At 39.2% G+C, this 21,962-nt stretch overlaps 1 protein-coding gene across 1 annotated transcript in view; it reads right to left on the minus strand.

Annotated features, from left to right (window-relative positions):
• Window positions 1-21,962, minus strand: part of Kpna1 (karyopherin subunit alpha 1) — an 84,254-nt gene that overhangs the window by 19,536 nt on the left and 42,756 nt on the right. The window contains 3 exon segments of the mRNA XM_050122371.1: window positions 6,091-6,185; window positions 9,404-9,503; window positions 19,268-19,375. Of these exon segments, the coding sequence (XP_049978328.1) occupies window positions 6,091-6,185; window positions 9,404-9,503; window positions 19,268-19,375 (303 nt within the window).

A 21,962-nucleotide genomic window follows, 5' to 3' on the forward strand; every position in this document is an offset into this window, starting at 1 on the left:
TGTCCTGGTGTTCACTATAGACCTGGCTGGTCTTGAACTCAGAGATCTGCCTGCTTCTGCTTCCCAAGTGCTGGGATTAAAAGCACTCAGGGATTTTATTGAAAATTTTATCGAAAGAACAAAACGACAAAAAATGTACTTCCATACAGTAACACACCATTTCATTAATTAAAGATCTATAAGGGAGTAATTATAAGTACATTAATACAGGCACTGTACAGATCATCTCTAGATAGAGTGGCAAGACACCATCAAGACGTACTGCTTATAAGGACAGGCCTAGATGACTTCATAACGATAAGAAAAAGAACTCTACTGAACATTCTATGCTCCTTTGAGCTTTGTATTGTGGTACTGTATTTATGAACCAATAAATAAATAATTTCTAGGGAATGGGCAAAATGAAATAGAAAGAAAACAGTGTAAAATGTATTTTACACAATTACAATTGAAAAGAGCAAAACATATTGTAAGTAAATTAAATAGGTAAAAAGATAACAAGTATATAATTAAAAGTAATGTCTGCTTCAGAGTATACGAGCGTCTAATAGATAAGAAGCAGCCTTCAAATCCAAGTCTTTCTTTTTTTTTTCTTTAAAATATATTGGCCCCCTTGGAGACAAGAATCTCACTCTTGTCCTTACTGGCCCGGAGCTCTCTGTGTAAACCAGGCTGGCCTTGAAATCAGAGATCTGCCTGCCTCTGCTTTCTGAGAAGAGAGATTAAAGATAATTGCTACCATTTCCAGGCAAAGAAAAGGTTCTTAATAGATAAGAAAAAGAAAAAAGAAAGAGGAAGTGGAGTGGAAGAGGTGGAGGCAAAGGTAAACTGAGCAAAAATCAATCTAGTATTACAGCACTGGTAAGAAAAAATATGAAGAAAATTATGACCAACAAAACTACAGCATATTACCAATTTTAGAGATGCCTAACTTTCTCGCTAGCATAACATTAAGAAATCTAAGAAAGTTTATATACCTATATTCAGCCAAGACCCCCAAATTAAATTTTTTAATTCCTTCCACCATCTCTATCCTTTAATAACTTATGCAGTTGAAAAATTGTCACATTTCTGTTTAATAATATAACACTGAATGTGAGATCAATTACATCTCATCAAAAATATACTTGTAGCTAATTATTTTCTAAGATTTTATATCAATTAAAAAGGCATCAATCATTGGAAAAATTAAGTCAAGATAGCAGAACAAATCTAGGTGACTGACAGTACATTCCTAGCAGAAGAAACAAGGTCAAGTGAGAGAAATTTGTACGTCCTTTGCTGCCCCTTGAGGGTTCTTTGGTTTGCTTACTTTTAAGATTAATGTAACCAGTGACCCAATCTATGATTGTGTCTACAGTTGGAAAAATGACAGCAGAACAAAAGGGCTGCCAAAGACACCTCTGAAAGCAGAAACTTTAGCTAATGCTATGAAAACTACATATATGTAGCTATATCAATAAAATCTGTGGGGGAGTGGTTAAAAATCTAACACAAAAATATCATGGGGAGAAAAACACTTTATACATTTATCTCTAGTTAAGTTACCAATGAAAGAAATGTTCAAACTAATTTCAATCTCTCTGAAACACACACACTTCAACTGCTCTTAGTTCTACCACCCAGAGCAAGAAATCTCCAACAGTACAGCACATTATTTAACTACGGAGGTGTTGCCTAAGAGGTAGTTTCTCTAAGTCACTGTTAAAATGAACTGGGTAAAATATAAGGCAAATGATGTGGGGAGGCAGCAGACTGTCTGACTAGAAGGTGGACTCAAAGTTTATAAACTAATTAATTGCCCAATTACTATAGATATCAAGTCAGAAGAAGTTGAAAACTAAGGAAAAGCGATCTGGAAAGAGCAAGTCCTATCTGGATACTACATTTCCACGAGGAAAGGGGTCGCAGTCAGATTTTGATGTATATCACAGCAAGACCCTGATAACAGAACATATTAAAGAGTTATCAGTGGGAAAAATCAATTAGCATAGTAATACTGCCAGGGTTCACACTGCTGACTGAGTTTAACAAAGGTCTCTGAGAAAATCAAGAACCAGAAGCCTACTCAGATGAACCAGACAGAAAAACAGTTGTGATGATGATCAGGAAAGTGAACAAGAGAGCAACAGCTAAGCATGGACGAGAAACATTGGATGTGCTTCTGCAAAAGCTAATGTGCCGGAGCTATGCTTATATTCAGTACATAATCATAATGATGACTGTCTTTAAATGCAGACAAGATTCCAGAATGGGAATTAAAAAATAGTTTTGGTATTTACTACTTCAGTGTTTTCACTTATGATGAGTTATAGCTGGGGGGGGGGCAGGAAGAAAACTCACTTCAGGAATGTAAGTCCTTATTCAGATGTGTTTAATGTGCAGGTACACTTCTTTAAAAGTTGGATGTAAGCAGCCTAGATACCCTTTCCTTATAGTCTGTCCTGTATTTCACTACGGTTTATAGCTTTGTTTTTAATATTTTGGTCTTAGGTGCTAGATCAGAATGTAACCAGAGAAAGACTGTAAAGCTCAAACTAATGGTGAATACAAATACATAAAGATATGATAGAAACATCCAAAAGAAACAATAATGACTTATGTAATCGTATAACCCAATAGGAGAATAACCTGGAAAGTGAAAAGCGTACCTGAGAAATGTTATCACCAAAAGTAGCAAATCATGGACAAAATAATCACAGCCTTAGCTTTCTCGGCTTTCTCTGTGTTGTCTTATACTAGCATAATCTTAGCAATCCAAAAACTGCATCACAGGAAAGAACCTACTGTGTAGCTATAACTGCTAATACATAATTACTCCACTGAAGTTTTGCACAGGAATTTGCTAAATATGGACTGATTGCTACAACTACCATCTGTATTCTTCAGATTTGAGGTTTTTCTCTCTGTCCTCTTTCTGAGTCTCTACCTTCTGGTGCTCAGCTCCTTTAATAAGGAAAATGAGAATCCAAAGCTGAAGTACTTCTGACCTCCTATCAAGTTTCCCACTCCAGGTTGATGTACGCCTGGCTCCCTTTCTCCATTTGGATCAGGACTCTGTTGCTGGCCACTTTGCCGGTTCCACTCTGGTTCCTAGCAAATGCCAGGCTCACCTGGAGAGCAAGTGAAAAGAAAGGCTCACATCAGAAAAATAACCCAGATTATCAAACTCTGCAGAGAAGAGCACCTGAGATATCTGAGCAAGCCTCCAGGAAACGGAGAGACACCAGTGAAGACAGGGAGGGAAGAGGATGAAGGTTTACTGCAGTTTATCACACTAAGCTTCCAGAGGGGACAAGAAAGCCAAGAAAGGACAAAAAAAGCTAAGCCAACTTCATTCAAATTTACAACTTCTGGAGGAGTGCCATCTAATAATTAGAAGTAAGAAGTAATTTATCGTTTCTAGATAAAACTTTAAAAGTTTGGCAGCGCAGTATATTAGCACTGCAGAAGATAGTATAAAGATGCTGGACCTGACCTCAAACAAGTGAGCCCACAGACTACTCAAGGTAGAGCAGTCTCCTACCAAAGGCTAGAGGGTGTCACTAAGCCTGACAACACTCTAAAGCTAAGGTACTGCCTAATCCCCAACTGCTAGATTCAACCTGTATTCACCTCCAGTTTGAATGGCAAGATAGTATTTGGGTAGTGATGTTCCAAAGAAGACATGTAGGGCTCTCTTATTTGAGACAATCCACTGATCTGAGAAGACAAAGAGTAGTGACGTTCACTAAAACTCAGTTCTTTAGCTAAAGGATGAAAAAAACTTGGCCCTGGGATTTATTATTGAACTAAGCCACCCAATTTCATTTGTGCCATAGACTATCAGTCTCTTTGTGAAAAGAGAAATGGCAAAACCTATTCTAAAGATGTATTACTCGCTGTCTTACATTTAGTGCTGCTCCCAAGTCACAAGGCAAGGAATTCCCTCCAAGCTTCCCAAAACATCTAATTATCTGAAGACAGATGGCAGAGCACTTATGTCCCTGGCTCCTCCCTGAGCATAATTGTTCTTAACTGCTTTGGAGGTGATCGATGTCACCCAAACTCAGACTGGAGAGAGAATGCCATGATGTACTTTACATGCAGAAGGAAAGCTGGAGACAATGACCTCAAACACTAGACTGGTTACTTCCCAATCTTAGATAACTGAGGTAACAATTCATGAAGTGCTCACTTCAGAGAAATTATTTTTCAGTCTTTCATCCCAATTACTAGTCTGGAAAAGGGTGGAATCTAGAAATTTAGATAAAAGCAAATCAGAGACTTTGAAGGCTTCACCTAAGTTCTAACAGATAATGAATCACAAAATAATAGAGAATTTTATGTGTCAGTCAGAAAAGGGCACTGTATAAGAACATAGTATAATGCTTATAGACAAGAGTACAGTAGAGTATAGAGACAAGATTCATTTCTCAAGATTTTTTCATTTTAATTCTGGAAGCTTCTGCTTTACTTCTTTAGTGCATAAGAGAGTAGACCTCTACAAGCACCGAATTAAAAACTGCCTACCTGAGTATAACTGCTACCACTCAAGTACACTCCTTTCTAGAGACTGGAGAGCAACATTTTTAGGATTTGTAATGAACGAATAGTCATCTTCCCTATCTCCCTTTTCTTACAAACCATTTGGAATGATAAACTGCAGTAAGTCTCCTCTTTTGATCCCCATGGTCTCTTGGCAGGTCGCTTAGGGGTCAGGCTCTGTTCTCTGCAGTGTTGGTCATCTGGATTTCCTTTTTTTTTTTTTTTCCTGAGAAAACTCTCTTTCCTTGCTCTCAGGGTAAATATAACTTTTCAACTGTCTGGTGATTCTGGACTTAGATGGAGGCCAGAATTACAACAATCCAGGAGGCATCAAGCAAAACAGAATCTTAATTCAAATCATCACAGGGATTGGCAAAGGTCAAACTGGAGAAGAAAATCGATGGGACAGAGAAGTACTCTACCTTTGCTGGATTTCCTCCTTCTCCTCTGGAAGACATTCATCACCACAATAAAGATGTAAGATAAAGAGAAAGATGGAGCAGGAGGAGAGAAAGTACCAAGACAAAGCATTAAGACTAACAAATCATCTGCAATAAGGAGCCTGGGACAGGAATTAGCCATTTATGAAATGCCTCAATCAAGAGTGACAATGGAGGCAGAAATTGCCTTATGATTGGCAAGTATTTCTCCCATCTTGTGATCTACTTGCAATGTAACCAAATTTTATAGCTACATGTTACCTTTGAAAGACCTGAGCCCTTCATATTACATAAAAGACCTTGGTGAGAATTTATGGATTATAGGTATTTGTCAATAATTCAGATATTAAAGGAATCTGCTAATGAACAATCAAATTAGTAGCAAAAGTTTAACTTTACCCAGGGAAAAAAGTAGTACTTTTAGAATTCCAGATACTCAAAGGCTGTGAGTTTGACAGCTGGCTCCTCTTACTGTAAAAATTATTCAATCCTAGGAGGCTGGAGGGACAGCTCTGTGGTTAAAGCACCGAGGACCAGGGTTCAAAATTCCCGGCACCCACATGGCAGCTCACAAATGTCTGTAACTCCCGTTCCAGGGGACCCGACAGTCATGGCAAAACGACAATGCACATAAAATAAAAATAAACAAGTTAAAAATTAAAATGCGCATAAAATAAAAATAAAAAAGTTAAAAATTAACACTAGAAAAAAATAAAAAAAAATTCAATCATTAGGTGGTAAACTCTTTGTACAGTCCGTTAGAAGAAAATCAAACTTATGGCAAAGTTTTCTTGTGGTTTAGTAAGACCGGGTTTGATTTCAAGTTTCTAGGCCAGTCCATGTTATATATTATATACACCATCTTGAGAACAACACCCACACACAAACACACACAAGAAACTTCACATAACTTGCATAGGCTCCTGGTTATGACAAGTCCTACTGCGAAAAATTCAAATGAGACACAAATTCTAGCAAGTATTGGTCAGGACACCTACATGTTAACAAACCTATATAAGCAGTTTACAAGGTAGTTATCACCCATACTATTATAAACAAACAAGCCTTCATACAGATTAGAAACTCATATTAAGTTCTAAGGCAAGAAATGAAATATCCGCACCTGCAGTGTACAATTTTCTTTTCGTTTGAGGAACTCCACAAACCTGGCCACTACTCCTGGTGTGTTGATGACTTCATCAATAGGAGGATTAGGTTCTGTTTCCCCATAAAATAAAACAAAAGATTTCAATAAAATGACTTTATAGATCAAAGTTAGTCACAATACCCCCCTGATCATTCATTGGCCAACTTTCATATTAGAAATCTATCCCCTCCAAAAAGGTTAATATTGAATTTGGTCACTTTTAAAGCAGTGTAGCTTGAAAGGTATCACAAAAATATAAGCTTACATATTAAAATGAAGGAAGGGCAAAATTCTTTGTTTTTGCAGTACAAGGGAAATCTTTTATGTATGCACCCTCAGTGCTGAACCTTGTATGCCAAGCCAATAATTCTTATCATTGAGCTACATTATCAGGTCCCAATATTTCTTAAAATTAATGCATTTGCTACAGTGGGTCTCAGCCTTCCTAATGCTGCACCCTTTAATGACGCTCCACCATAAAACTATTTCACTGCTATTTTATAACTGCAGTTAGCTATTGTTGTGAATCATAATGTAAATAAGATATGCAAGATATCTAATGTGACCCCTTGAAAAGCTAATTCAATCCCCCCCAAAAGGGTCATGATCCACTATTTAAAAAAAAAAAATCAAGAAAGCAGGGAAATCCAAAGCCACCTGCTACTAGCATTCTGGTATACGCTCCTCTGGCCCTTTTTCCATACAAAAGGTTTCAACCTTGTGTTTTTATTAGACCTGCCTAAACAACCTGAATGACAGGATTCTCAGTATGCTTATAGGATTTCACAGTAGCACTAACAAGAAAGTGCCAGCAAGAATTCATTAACACTTACTTGCCAAATTAATCTCACTTTGATTTATGAGGATGAGTATAAATTGGCATTTAATAAACAATTACTGGGTGAGCAGACAGAAAATATCAGATAATCTGGCCAATAATTTCAGAAGAGACTTTTCCTTTTGTGTATGCAATGCCAGAAAAATACATTAGAACAGTACTGCCTAGGGAGACCCATGACAAAAGTCAATAGCCGCACTGTAAAAGGTAAACCAAGCATGGTGGTCCGCACCAATAATCCCAGCACTCCAGATCAGAGGCAGATCCGGAGTTCAGGTTATCCTCATGGCAACTTACAGGGAAACCTGTGTGCTACATTAAGGCCCTATGCTTTTATTTTGACAATTTAGTTTATTGTTGATTTAGAAGGAAGGCATTCTAGTAACATGTCTTTTGCCTTGTTCAACAGTTTTATCAATCACTCAAATGTAACAAACCTTGTAGTAATAAAGATAAACTAGTTAATATTCTGAATTACAGAAACATCATAGAAAATAAAGAGTAACGCACCAAAAATGACAATAAATCAGGAGAATAAAACAAAAGCAATCTTGGTTGTTCTGTTTGCCAGCATAGGGGATGAACCCCAGGTTCTGTGTATCACAGGCAAGTCCACTGTAAGTCATGTTTCTAAGCCACAACAGTTGATTTGTTTTTGTTTATATTTTAAGATGCGATCTCATTATGTTGGCAAGGCTAGTCTTAAATTCTGAGATCCTACCTCCATCTCCTGGTGGCAGACAACTAAGTACCCAGCTTAACAACTATATATTTAATTTACTTATTTATTTGTTTGTCTTTCTGTGTGTGGACCTGTGGGGCACGACACGTGTGGAGGTTGAAGAATAACCTACGAGACTTGGTTCATACCACATGCATTCCAGAGATCAAACTCGGGTCATCAGCCTTGGAGCCTAGTGCCTTTATCATCTGAGTCACCTTGATGGCCTAGTTACTGTATTTATTAAAAGGCTTTTTTTTAAAATCCACATGAATTCACTGTCCTCATTAGGTTCTCTCAACTTGACATAATTATCTGGTAAGAGAATATCACTTGAAACACTGGCCACATCATATTGGTCTGTGAGAGATTATCTTGGCTGTTAATTGATGTAGGAGGGCCCAGCCCACACTATATGTAGCACCATTATCTAGGAAGGTGGCCCTGAACAGCGTGAGAAATCAAGAGGACATAATAAGCCTGCCTACTAGCCAGCAAGCAGGATTCCCTATAGCACATGCCATACTTTTTTCTGCCATCAAGTGTGTTCTTTGGCATGTAACACTCTACGATGGGCTGTAAGCAACTGCAACTTATTCCCCATACGTCTCACACCTTTGAACACTTGGTCCCCAGTTGCTATCATTCGTGCTCTTGCTTCCTCAGTGTTCTGAGATATGAGCTCTCAGCTACCGCTCCTCCACCATCTGGGACTCTAGCCATCTGGAACTGCAAACCCAAGTAAACTCTTCTATAAGGTAAGTTTTATCACAGCAATAAAACAAGAAAGGGAACTAAGTCAAGTAAGTCCCTTCCCTAAGGGACTTACTTTTGGCCAAGAAGTTTTGTCAAAACAACAAAAACCTAAAACATTCAAAACTATAGTTCACGAAGTAAAGAGTTTTCTTTGCTGAAAATTCAATGTAGAACTATGCTGTGACAACACTATTCTCTTAAAGTGACACTGAAATGAGCAGTCTTCTCAAGACAAAGAAGCGAGTCTCTCGTCAACTACCGCAATAAACACATCCGCAGTGCTATGCTCTAGTTATCATATTTTTAAGAAGGAAGGTGGCAAACTAGAATACATGTAGCAAAGTACAGGTTATAAAATGCCTTTTTGTGGGAAAATCATGCTATAAAGGAACATGCCACAGAATTTTACCAAATTGTCATACCTTCTGTGTATGTTAAGGTGGTAGACATTTTAATGCAGCTATCAGCTCACGACATATATATTTTTAAAAACTAATGATTTTAAACAACCATAACTTACTACTGTATGGTTCATTATTTACTAATAATATTTTAATATGGCTCAGAATTTTTTTATACTCCAATTTATTCTAATTACACAAAGAAGAAATATCCTATTCCACAATAAATCTATACTTAACTTTCAGTGGTAAACTACTAATATTAAAACCAGTAATTACTGCTCAAGTAATTTTTAATAAAGAGCGGAGCTTCTCGATTTCTGTGAGCAAAAGCTATTATTTACTTACTATAAGGTCTTTTTATGACAGCTCCCAAATGGTTCCCTTCTGGGAAATAAGTAAGGAAACAAAATGCAGGGCTCAAAATTGTACACATCTATATGCCTCTTTATTTTTCTACTCACAAAACACATTACTACAAAAGAAATTAGCAGGAGCTGTAGAAAAGGGATTGTGGACAAGGAATAATTTACACAGAGATTAAAAAGTAAAGTCAATAAATCTAAGACTTACCCTTTGAAAGTAGTTTCCTGAATTTCTGGGTTGCAGAAAGTTGTTGCTCTGGGCTATTTGAAAATATCATCTCAATCATGTCAGAGGTAATGACCCCACCCTGGATTAAAGATAAGCAAATATAACACAGTATTAACCTTAGTTCAGTGGAAAGAAAAAACATAAAATACTATCAAATAAATCATGCATTTCCTAAAGTTATACAAATACATAAATCTTTACATGCAGAACTGTCTAAGATCATACTAATGTGAAGAGGTCAGTCAGACTCTATTATTACGAAGCTCATGACAGCCAGGCCTTGGTGTCTCACCCTTTAATCCCAGCACTCTGGAGTAAGAGGCAAGTGGATTGCTGAGTTTGAGGGCAACCTGGTCTTCAGAGTGAGTTCCAAGACAGCTATAGCTATACAGAGAAACCTTGCCTTAAAATCTAAGGCATTAAAAACAGAAGAAGAAAATGCAGCAGCAGCAGCAGCAGCAGCTTATAATAGTGAGAAAACTATCCAAGTAATAAATGCTGAAAGAGGCATATTAGCATTCTTCACCCAGCTCCTCACATGTATGGTTATTACTGCTATCAAAAGTAAATATTAGAAAATATAAAGACTGGGCTAGATGGCTCAGCAGTTAAGAAGACTGGTTGCTCTTCCTGAGGACTCAGATTGAAGTACAAGCACCCACATGGCAGCTCACAACCACTTGTATATCCAGCCCTGGGGTAAAAACAAGCCCTCTTTTTGCCTCCATAAGCACCAGAAACCCAAGTGGTATACAGGCATACATGCAGGCAAAATACCCACATGTGTAAAATACAAAATTTTAAAGTTCTTTTCATGACCTCTAAATCTAAAGCAATTGCTCAGCTGCTACATCAGTCACTTCTATTCTATTCTTTTCTATTTTCAAGAACAGGTATCATGAATCTACAAAACGCTCTGTGTAGCCAAAGACAACACTGAACCTCCTGATCTTGCCCCCAGACCCAATTTATGTGGGACTGGGGACTGAACTCAAGGATATATATATATTAGGCAAGCACTATACTAATTGAGACAACCCATATCCCCAACATACTACATACCAAATTCATATCACCACTAGGTATTTTCCTGGTTATTTGTTAACACCTGAACTTCCTAGTTATAATAATCTCCTTGAAAGTAAATAACCTCGCCATTTGTGTTATTTTTTCAACAGATGTATTGAGACGTAAAATTGCATATATTAATAGGACAGCATTAAGTATTCCTATACGCAATCACTACTATGATGGCTGTAAATAAGAGATGAGATGTTCAACTAGAAGTAAAGGAGTTGGTGGTGGGCTTGCAGAAACCAAATTCTAACCACCACTAAATTAAAAATTAGGTCCTTAAATCCCTATTTGTCTTAAAATTTTCTGTTCCCTACCATGTTACTTTTTTTTTTTTTTTAAATAAAGGTTACAGTTAGCAGGGTGGTGGTGGTGTAAGCCTTTAATCCCAGCACTTGGGAGGCAGAGGCAGTCGATCTCTGAGTTTGAGGCCAGCCTGCTCTATAGAAAGAGCTGATGCCCTATCATACTACAAAAGCATTTGTTCAACTATGTTCATAGCAGCATTATTTGTAATAGCCAGAACCTGGAAATAACCTAGATGCCCCTCAGTGGAAGAATGGATAAAGAAAGTGTGGAATATATATACATTAGAGTACTACTCAGCAGTAAAAAACAATGACATCTTGAATTTTGCATGCAAATGGATGGAAATAGAAAACACTATCCTGAGTGAGGTAACTCAGACCCAAAAAGATGAATATGGTATGTACTCACTCATTAGTGGATTCTAGCCATAAACAACGGACATTGAGCCTATAATTCATGATCCTACAGAAGCTAAATAGGAAGACGAGCCCAAAGAAAAACATGTAGTTATCCTCCTGGATATTGGAAGTAGACAAGATTGCCAGGCAAAAATTGAGAGCTTGGGGGGAGGGGGTAAGGGGAAATGAGGAGAGAGAAGTGAGAAGGGGAGGATGGGGAGAGCTTGGGGGAATGGGACAGTTGGAATGGAGGAAGAGTGGATATGGGAGCAGGGAAGTATATATCTTAATTAAGGGAACCATTTTAGGGTTGGCAAGAGACTGGACTCTAGAGCAGTTCCCAGGTGTGCAAGGAGATGTCCCCAGCTTGCTCCTTGAGCAGCTGAGGAGAGGGCGCCTGAACTGGCCCTAGACTATAGCCGCACTGATGAATATCTTGCATATCACCATAGAACCTTCATCTGGCGATGGATGGAGATACAGACAGAGACCCATATTGGAGCATTGGACTGAGCTCCCAAGGTCCAAATGAGGAGGAGAGAACAAAAGCAAGGAAGTCAGGACCATGAGGGGTGTTGCGGGAGGTCCTTCCGCCCCTCCAACCAATAGCTGCTGTGATACCAGCCCATTGGGGCGTGGTCTCTCTCCCTTTAAAAAAGCGGCTACTTCCTCTGCTCTCTCTCTTCACTTCCTGCTCCGCCTGAGACTGGACTCCCTTCCTGGTTGTGCAGATGGCTGTTGTCTGGGATGGTGATCTGTAAGTTTTTTCCCCTTTAAATAAATAACACCCTATTAATCATAACTCCAAACTGGTGTGGCCTTGTTCGTGACTTACGCCTTCATCTGGCGCCCGAACGTTTGGCTTTTAGGACCTCTCCTTCCCCCGCTCGAGTTCGGCTTGGCGCGAGCCCTCCCTTCCTTAGCCGTGGCCTGTGCCTTGCGGCAGCCGTGTAGCCTGTGCCTTGTGCATGGAGCCAGCAGTTTAATATAAATTATCACGCACTGGCTTTTCTTGCTGCAGTTCTTTATATTTTTTTAGACACCTCAGATTGACTTCAAGTCCCCACGCACCCTATCATCTGCCTCCCCACGTGGATTTAAAATCCACAGGCCCGCGTAGTCTCTGCCTGCGTGGCTTACTCTTTTCTGAGTTAAGTCTCCCTTGCAAGTACAGCTCTTAAGTGATGTGAACCAGAGCACGTGGTTGCCGGTTGTAGAAGCTGCAACCCCTCAGGGAGGGATACACGTGGAGGCATACACGGCTTCCTGCTTATTCTTCTCTACCCCTGGATTCTGGGTTTATGGTTCCCTGTATGCCGTTTTTTGTTTAGTTGTGACTTAGGCCCCAGTGTCCGAGATACACTCGGCCTTCAGGCCCATAATATCCAGAGAGGCAGGACGATCTCTGAGGCCTACCAGGCGGTGGTGGCATACGCCTTTAATCCCAGCACTCGGGAGGCAGAGACTGGCGGATTTCGGCAGACCCTCAAACAGGAACCCAGTTTCGTCGAGACTTGGCAACAGCGCCACCTGCTGGATAATAGGTAATATGGCAGTTTTCGTTTCCAACATGAATTTAACTGTTTGGGCTACCAATACAATGGGTCTTATCATGCAAGGTTTATATGACTATGAGGATAACTTAATTTACTGGCTACTAGGTTTTAGTATTCTTTTGCATATTCTATCATTTAGGAAGAATATGGCACTCCCAAGAACCATACTATCTACTAGAAACTCATGCAGGTCAGGAGATTCAGGATTCAAAAGAGGCAATAATGAAGACAATAATAAAAAGACTTGAAATGATTGAAGAAATTATTGGAGCTGGTGAACAGAATAATAAGGCACAAGGACAGGATCCAATGCCAACACCAGCTATTAGAACTGGCTTACCCAAGGTTTTTGCTACATACCCTATACTTAATTCTGACAAAGCGTCAACTTCTAAAGGCTCAAAGGGAGTCAGAGAAGCTAGATGGACGCCAATAGCAATGAATGATCTAAAAGAAATTAAGCAGGCTATTGTTAATTTTGGTTTGCACAATAATTATGTAAAGGAAATGATAAGGACTTGGGCTTCTAATGCTAGAGCTGCCCCCTATGATTTCCATCAGTTAGTGTCTGCAGTTTTAGATAAGGGACCTTCCTTGATGTTTGGAATTTATTTCAGAGAAGAATCCAAACATATGGAACAGCAAGGAAGAGCAAAAGGTGTCAAGGTTTCCCAAGATCAAATTCTTGGTGCAGGAGAATATGCTGATCCACAGGTCCAAGCTCTTTATGATGATGAAGTACTGTGTCTATGTCACCAAGCAGCTTTAAATGCTTGGAATAGGATACAAGATCCAGAAAAAAGGGTTGAATCATATACCAGAATTAGGCAGGGACAGAGAGAACCCTTTATTGACTTTTTGCAAAGATTAATTAAGGCTCTGGACATAGGGGTAACAGACCCAGAATCTAGGCGAATACTTCTTGAATCTCTAGCTTTTGAGAATGCAAACATAGAATGCAAAAATATAATTGGGCCTTTAAAGTCTAGATCAGCACCTATGGATGAATGGATTTAGCATACGATGAATGTTGAGGCATTTAGCTATAATGATGAATCTTGGGTAGGAGAAGCGGTTTCCACAGCAATGAGGAGACATCAAACTGCCAGGTGTTTTAATTGTGGTAAATTAGGACATCTGAAAAGGGATTGCAAGAACAGAATTTCTAGGAATAATATCTCCTCTGGGAATGACAAAAATAGGAGACCTAGGCCTTCAGGTATATGTAGGAGATGCGGTAAAGGCCAACATTGGTCAACGAATGCAGGTCAACAACAGACAAACAAGGCAACCCGATACCGCCTGGAAACTCCTTGAGGGGCCTCTCGCAGGCCCCCAAGCCAACAGTGGCCCAGTCATTCCCAGTCACAGTGGAGAACGTGCCTCACCAAGAAAATTAAAAGCTCCAATTTCTGCTGTAAAAAGTAATACTGGTCTAAATGATGAATTATACATGGAGAATGAGTCAAAAAACCCAGTAGGACAGAGTAAACGTCTATTTTGGCAGACTTCTATTAACGATCAAAGACCAAAGCTAAGAGTCTGTATAAATGGCACTTTTATTGAAGGCTTATTAGACAGAAGTGTGTGATCAAACCGGACTCTCTGAACGTGGCTGACAAGGAGGGCTGACTGAGAAGCCAAGGACAATGGCACTGGGTTTTGATTCTACTGCATGTACTGGCTGTGTGGGAACCTAGTCTGTTTGGATGCTCATCTTCCTAGACCTGGATGGAGAGGGGAGAGCCTTAGACTTCCCACAGGGGAGGGCACCCTGACTTCTCTTAGGACTAGAGAGGGAGAAGGAGGGAAATGAGAGGAGGCGAAAATTTGTAATAATAATAATAATAAAGATGCAAAAATAAAAATAAAAAAGGACAAAAGGGAAGGAAGAAGGAATGAAGGAAAAGAAAAGTTAAATTTAGTAGAATTATAGAGAAATCTGCACTGAGTTCTGGAAATACTATGTAATTGACAATAAAACTCTAACACTTAAAATTTCTTATTAGAAGTTGGGTGATGGTGGCACACACCTTTAATTTCAGCACTTGGGAGACAGGGGCAAACGGATCTCTGTGAGTTCGAGGCCAACTCCAGTCTACAAAGTGAGTTCCAGGACAGCCATTACACAGAGAAACCCTGTTTTGAAAAAACAAAAACAAACCCAAAAATCAAAACATTCTCATTAGAGGATCATGTGTGGTGGCGCATGCTGAAACCCCAGCAAAGAAAGGCTAAAGCAAGGGGGTAGAGAATTTAACACCAGCTATTACATAGTGAGATCCTGTCTGAATTTCCATAGGGGAATTTATGAAGCATTCTGCTTAAGATTAGAAAAGCAACTGTTTTCAATGCAGCAAAATTGATTCCTTAGTAAACAAGTGTTTAAGGGACTGTTACAAATGTTTTCACACGTACAAAACCAGCTGTATATCTGTGTGCATGGTAGTATTATAAATGTAGCAAACAACTATCTTTTTCTTTTTATATCCTCTTTTATAGCTGTACAGATTTATATCATGGTATTTAAATTATAGGACATCAAGAAGGGAAGTGAACACTACCCAAACTTTTAGCAACCCCTTCTAGGGAGAAGGTTGGTTATGTAGAAAAGCTATACCATTTTAGATGAAGGAACAACTTTGTTATCTTTTCTGAAGCTCAATATGGTTGAAAAAAAAGGGGGGGGTATGCCTAACAAATAAGGAGTAGATTCTGACAGCTGATTTCACGTGTCAACCAGGTTCCCTAGACAAATACTAGTCAAAATGTTATTCTGAAAGTATTTTAGATGTGATTAACATTTAAATTAGGACAACTGAATAGAGCAGATTCTAAGATTGGTTTTCATAATGTGGGGTGACCTTAATTAGCTAAAGGCCTTTTAGCCTGAGGTTTCCCCAAAGAGAAGGAATTCAGACTCAGACTGCAACAGCGATGCTTCCTGAGTTTCCAGCCTGCTGACCTCCCCTACAGACTACTTGGTTGCAAGCTGCCATCACAAAAGCCACTACTCAATCACTCCCTTCCCTCTCTCTTTGCCCCTCTCCCCGTCTCTCTTAGAAACCTTGACTAATGCATCTCGAACACTACATTCATAGGGCATGAAGAGTTAACTCAGCAGTTAAGAATATATACTGTACTTGAAAAAACTCAAGTTCTGTTCCTAGAACTCATATGGGGCCACTCAGAAGTACCTGTAACTCCCACTAAGGGGGATCTGATCTCACTTCCAGCCTTCTCAGGCACCCACACATACAAGTATGTAACGCCCCCCCAGACATCTATATACATATTTTAAAATAAATACTTTTAAAAAAATTACTGGTTCAGCAGTGGTGGCACACACCTTTAATCCCAGTACTCAAGAAGCAGAAGCAGGTGAATCTTTATGAGTTTGAAGACTGCCTGGTCTACAGAGAGAGTTCCAGGAAAGCTAGAGATACATATGAAAAACTCTAGGACAACTCAGAGGCCATTTCTGAGGCCTCTCAGCATTAGTGCTCCCCCCTCCCCTGGGAACCAAGGACCTAACACCTTCTATTCTGCCCATACTAGAATGTTGGGGATTTTCCATCTCCCTGTGATCTTGTGGATGCTCTCCAAATAGAATTCAGTTTTGGAATTAGGGCAAGATAACCCATAGATGTTGACTCATTGATCTTGTGGATGCTCTCCAAATAGAATTCAGTTTTGGAATTAGGGCAAGATAACCCATAGATGTTGACTCAGTTGCTCAGCCTTGGTCAGGGGATATTGACTCAGATACTGTTAGGATGACTCACAGATGATTCCTCCTTACCCCGCCTGATCTAGCAACCACTCTCTCGCTGTGGCTAAGAACAATCATTGCTAGTAGCCCTTTGAATCTGCCAAACGTAATAGTTGGAAAAACAACCCCCAGACTCTCCCCTTGTTTCTGTGGCTTTTTACTTTAAAAGTAGCCTGTACAGCTATTCGGGGTCTTTTGGATTCTCGAATGCTGAAAGACCCTGTCGCAACAGAATTAAATCCTCTTGCTTTTACATCAACTGCGGTGTGAGTGTTTTCTTGGGCGAATCCTCCTCGGTAATTGGACTCTAGGGTCCAACACATAGAGAAACCCTGTCTCAAAACTCCCCTCCAAAAACTCAAAACAAAACAACAACAAACATTACCAACATTACCATATTCACTTAGTATTCTCCTTAGTAGTTGGAAAGACCAACTCCCCCCCACCCCCCCACCCCCACTGCGCTCAGACAGGGCTTCTCTGTGTAGCCCTGACTGTCCTGGAATTAGCTCTATAGACCGGGCTGGCCTCGAACTCAAGAGACCTGTCTGCCTCTACAGCCCAGTACAAAGGTGTACACCACCACCACCTGGCTCAAAGACAGATCTTCTAAAGGCCTGAGAAAAATTTACCAAACCGATTAAAATGCTGGCCATATCTTCATCAATTCTAAAGGAGTTATATATGTTGGGGAAACCACTTCCTTTTCAAATCCCTCTTGACTTAGTTAGGCAAACTATGTTTCCCACAAGTCTTGCGAACAGTCCCACCAAATTAATGTTTGAGACCACCATTCATGGAGCTAAGATGGAGCTCACTGGTAGAGTTCTTACCCAATATGCTCAAGTTCCTGGGTTAATTCAATGCACACAAAACTGCTTCATTTGTTTTCTAATGAAATCTTCGATGGGAAAATTATTGTAACTACTTACTCAGATATACGTACAATAAATGTTCTGAAATACTTCCTTAGCTATAGTTACTCTTATGATCCTTTATCTAATAGGTTTTTAACTCACCTATGTCTGTATATATCCTTGTATTCTTTACCCATTTATAATTAGTTTAACAGTGACCTCCTATTATTAAAATAGTACATTTTTCTAATTGTAGCCTACATTAAGTACATTGTATTCATATTATAGATATGTAATGAATTTATTTTGAGACGTATGTACAACTTTGTATCTATTTTCTTTTCATCTCAAAAATTTCACTGATTCCTAATTGGATGATCAGAATGGTACAAAAGCGAGCCTGCGTTGTCTGTGGTTTATTTTGGGATTTTCTTGGTTCACTTTTGTAAGACGGATGTAACTGGTCAGTGTGTCACACTTCATCTTGGGGACCAAGCTCAAGCTAAGCTGCCTCATGGACACCCAAGCTCTTCTCCTCTGAGTTTATTCACCTCATGGGAAGTGACTTCTCTAAGGCTTTTTTTGGGGGGGGGGCGGGGGGGGATGACATAGAGTTTTCTGTGTAGCCCTGGCTGCCTTAGAACTCACTTTGTAGACAAGGTTGACCTTGAACTCATGAGGTCCACCTGTCTCTGCTTTCCCAGTGCTGGGATTAGAGGTGTGAGTCACCACTACCTCCTAAATTTCAAGCCTATTAAATTATAAGACCTTAAACCCTTGACTACTGTGTCTTAAGTCCATGCCTTATCGAACTTATCAGAATATAAATCTCAAACAATTTTTACCATGAAAGCAATAGCCCTAAAACTAACAAGTACTACTCAGTGTCAATGCTGTCTCTACGCTGAAATAGGACCTGAGTTAAATACCCAGCACAAAGATGTATGCATGTGATTTCTATTAGAATATATTAACTGTTCAAAACAGGGGGCTAGAGAGAGGGTTCAGCCATTAAGAGCACTTGCTATTCTTGCAGAGGGCCTGGGTTCAGTTCTCAGGACTGACATGGCATTAGTTCCAAGGAATTCAGTACTCTTTCAGCCTCCATGGGCATCAGGCATGTACACATTTACATACGTGCAGGCAAAACACTTGTATAAATAAAATAAAAATAGAACTGCCTTTGAATCCAGCACTCAAGAAGCTGAGAGGCAGGCAGATCTTATGAATTCAAGGTCAGTCTGGTCTACAGAGTGAGTTCCAGGACAGCCAAGGCTACATAGAAAAGTCCTGTCTTAAACTACCCCTAAAAAGAAATACATCTTTAAGATATATACGCTAACTGCATTCAATGAGACATTTTCATAAATGCATAGCATATTTTATATGCTATACCTAAAATTATTTAATTAATTATACATACATGTTGGTTTTATTATCACACCTTTGGGGAGGGTACATGTGCCACAGGTACCTGTGGCAATCAGGACAAGAGGGAGTCAGTCCTCACCCTCCACCATGTAAGTCACAAAGACTGAACCCGGGCTTGGAGGAAAGCAGCTTTACCTACTGAGTCATCTCACCTGTCCCCACCCTTCATCTGTACTTGACAAGTTGTATACACTTATGAAGTACAATGAGATGTTTCAACACAGGTATTTTTAACAGACTTTTTTTTGTTTTGCTTTGATTTAGAAACAGGGTCCATGAGGTCAAGGAATGCCTCTAACTACCCTCCTTCCTCAGACTCCCTAGTACTGGTATTATATAAAGACATCACCATGTCCAATTAACTTAACCTTTCTATTAAACTCAAGAAGACCAACATCTCTTAGCTTCATCACACACCAAAGAGTTCGCTTTACTATCATACTTACTGGGACCATCTCCATGTTATTAACCTGGGCCTCATGAAAGCCGCCATCTGACATAACTTCTTCTTCGGTTTCTTCTTCTGCTGTAGCGACATTTCTTCTCTTGAATAACTGAAAAGTAAATGAACGTCAGTAACACAATTTTAACATGGGGGAATTCAACATCTTTTTACTTCTAAAACTTTGTACTTCCCTTAGTATTTCCTGGTGAGACTGCTTTCTCTACAGTCTTAAGAAACAATTAACTACCACAATACATAAGGCAATCCTCAAGGGCAAGCATAGCAGTGGAGGCACACACCTTTAATCCCAGCATTTGGGAAGTTGAGGCAGAAGGATCTTTGTGAATTTGAGGTCAGCCTGGTCTATAGAGTGAGTTCTGGAACAGCCAGAGCTGCACAGAGAAACCCCTGAAAAGAAAAACCCCAAACAAACCAATCTCAAAGGCATAAAACTTAACTAAGAGAGACCTGACACTGACATACATACGATGGTGATGACGATAAATAACATTGTACAAGGACAAAAACACAACTTTGGACATGTTGAAGCCATATCCCTCAACAGCTGGTAAGAAGCAGGTAACAGCTCTTCAGGGAAAAATGCTATTAATTGGCCATTTGTTATAACAAGTGGCTTTTATACTGGACAATAACCAGCTTTAAAGTTTAGAAACTCAGGGAGACTGAAGCAGCAAGACACAGCTAGAACTTGAAGCTTTATAGAACACACTTTGAACATTACTAGTTAGATGATGTCAAAGGTTCCCTCCAGTAACAAAAATTATCACTTTCTTTACAGTCCAAGTCATAGGCACTAAAGTGCTTCAACTACACCTATGTAAACTTCAGACAAAGAACTAGAGATGATGCACTAAATGAGTGTATGTTGTCCCTCTCGGTGTTTTTAAATACTCATACTTACCTTGCTTCAAATATACAGATAAACAGACACTGAATTTCTTGAGCTGAATTTCTGTCAAAATTTTAGTATTTCATTTTGGGTTCATAATTATGACAGAACGGTAATATATCAGAAAATAATAAAGCAATAATCTATAATATCAGACTTTGGGAGAAATTAAGAGTAATTCATAAAATGGTTAGAATAGAGCTGGGCAAGACAGTTCAAGACTAACCTGGCCAACCAGGGCTACATGGTAAGACTGTTTCAAAAAAATTGTTTAGAATGGTGACTGATATAGCAAATACTCAAGAGTTATTATCCATACTTTAAAATTATTAATATAGAACTGTATAGCTCATAATATACAACAAAAATTAACATACTAATTTTCTTTATGAATAAATTTAGCAAATTAAAAAATAACATTGACTTTTATATGATAAGACTCAGAAAAGTGACAAGAGTGAGGCTTTTCTATGCCTATGACATCAAAAATAAAGCCCTATTTTGTTAAGTGTGGTGGCACACTCCTTTAATCCCAGCACACAGAAGACAGAGGTAGGATGCAAATTCATAAACCACTGAAAACAACTGAAAATTAAGAACATCAGGATAGTTTGAAAATAAGAGAAATTAAGACAAGTCTATGAAGTGTCATCTGACTTCAAAGATGTGAACTGTTTAATTAAGCCTATCACAGTGAATAATTTAAAAAAACAATATATATCATTATAGATTTCAGAACTGGGGAAACTATTCAAAAAGAAAATAAAATACACAAAAAGCGGTAGTAGCATCTGGAAACCAGTATGAAAGAACAAAGTTTCAACATTCTAAGAAAATTTGACTGCTTGAGAGACTGAGGCAGAATGACTGGCCCAAGTTCAAGGACAGCCTAGCCTATACAGTGAATACCAGGCCAGTCAATGCTATCTAGCCAGAGCTTTTTCTACATGGCCCCCTTTCAGGAATCTACTAAAGAACTGACTTTAGCAAAACGAGGAAGTAAATGCTTCTAGAATGATGGTTCTCAACCTAGGGATCGAGAATCCTTTGGGGTTCAAATAAGCCTTTCACAGGGATTGCTAAAGATCATCAGAAAACACAGAAATTGATATTATGTGTTGCGGGAGGTCCTTCCGCCCCTCCAACCAATAGCTGCTGAGGTACCAGCCCATTGGGGCGTGGTTTCTCTCCCTTTAAAAAAAAAAAAAGGGCTACTTCCTCCGCTTGCTCTTCACTTCCTGCTCCGCCGGAGACTAGACTCCCTTCCTGGTTGTGCAGATGGCTGTTGTCTGGGACGGTGATCTGTAAGTTTTTTCCCCTTTAAATAAATAACACCCTATTAATCATAACTCCAAACTGGTGTGGCACTGTTCGTGACTTACGCCTTCAATTATGCTTTATAGCAATAGTAAAATTAGTCATAAAGTGGCAAGAAACAAAATTTTATAGTTGGGGTCAACCACAACATGAGGAACTATATTAAAGGATCACAGCATTAGGAACGTTGAGAACCACTGGTCTAGAAAAACATGAGATTGGAGACTGGAGAGATGGCTCAGTGGTTAGTGGTTAAGAGCACTGGCTTCTCTTCCAGAGGTCCCGAGTTCAATACCCAGCCACCATATGGTTGCTCACAACCATCCATGAGATCTGGTGCCCTCTTTTAGTCTGGCCTGCAGACATACAGACAGACAGAACACTGTATAAATAATAAATAAATAAATCTTAAAAAAATAAAAACAAAGATTAAGGAGAAAGGATCATTATAAGAAAAATGGTGGGGCTG

This window comes from Alexandromys fortis, unplaced genomic scaffold (assembly GCF_014885135.2).
Source record: "Alexandromys fortis isolate MF-2015 unplaced genomic scaffold, M_Fortis_MF-2015_v1.1 scaffold_187, whole genome shotgun sequence".
Taxonomy (NCBI): Eukaryota; Metazoa; Chordata; class Mammalia; order Rodentia; family Cricetidae; genus Alexandromys; species Alexandromys fortis.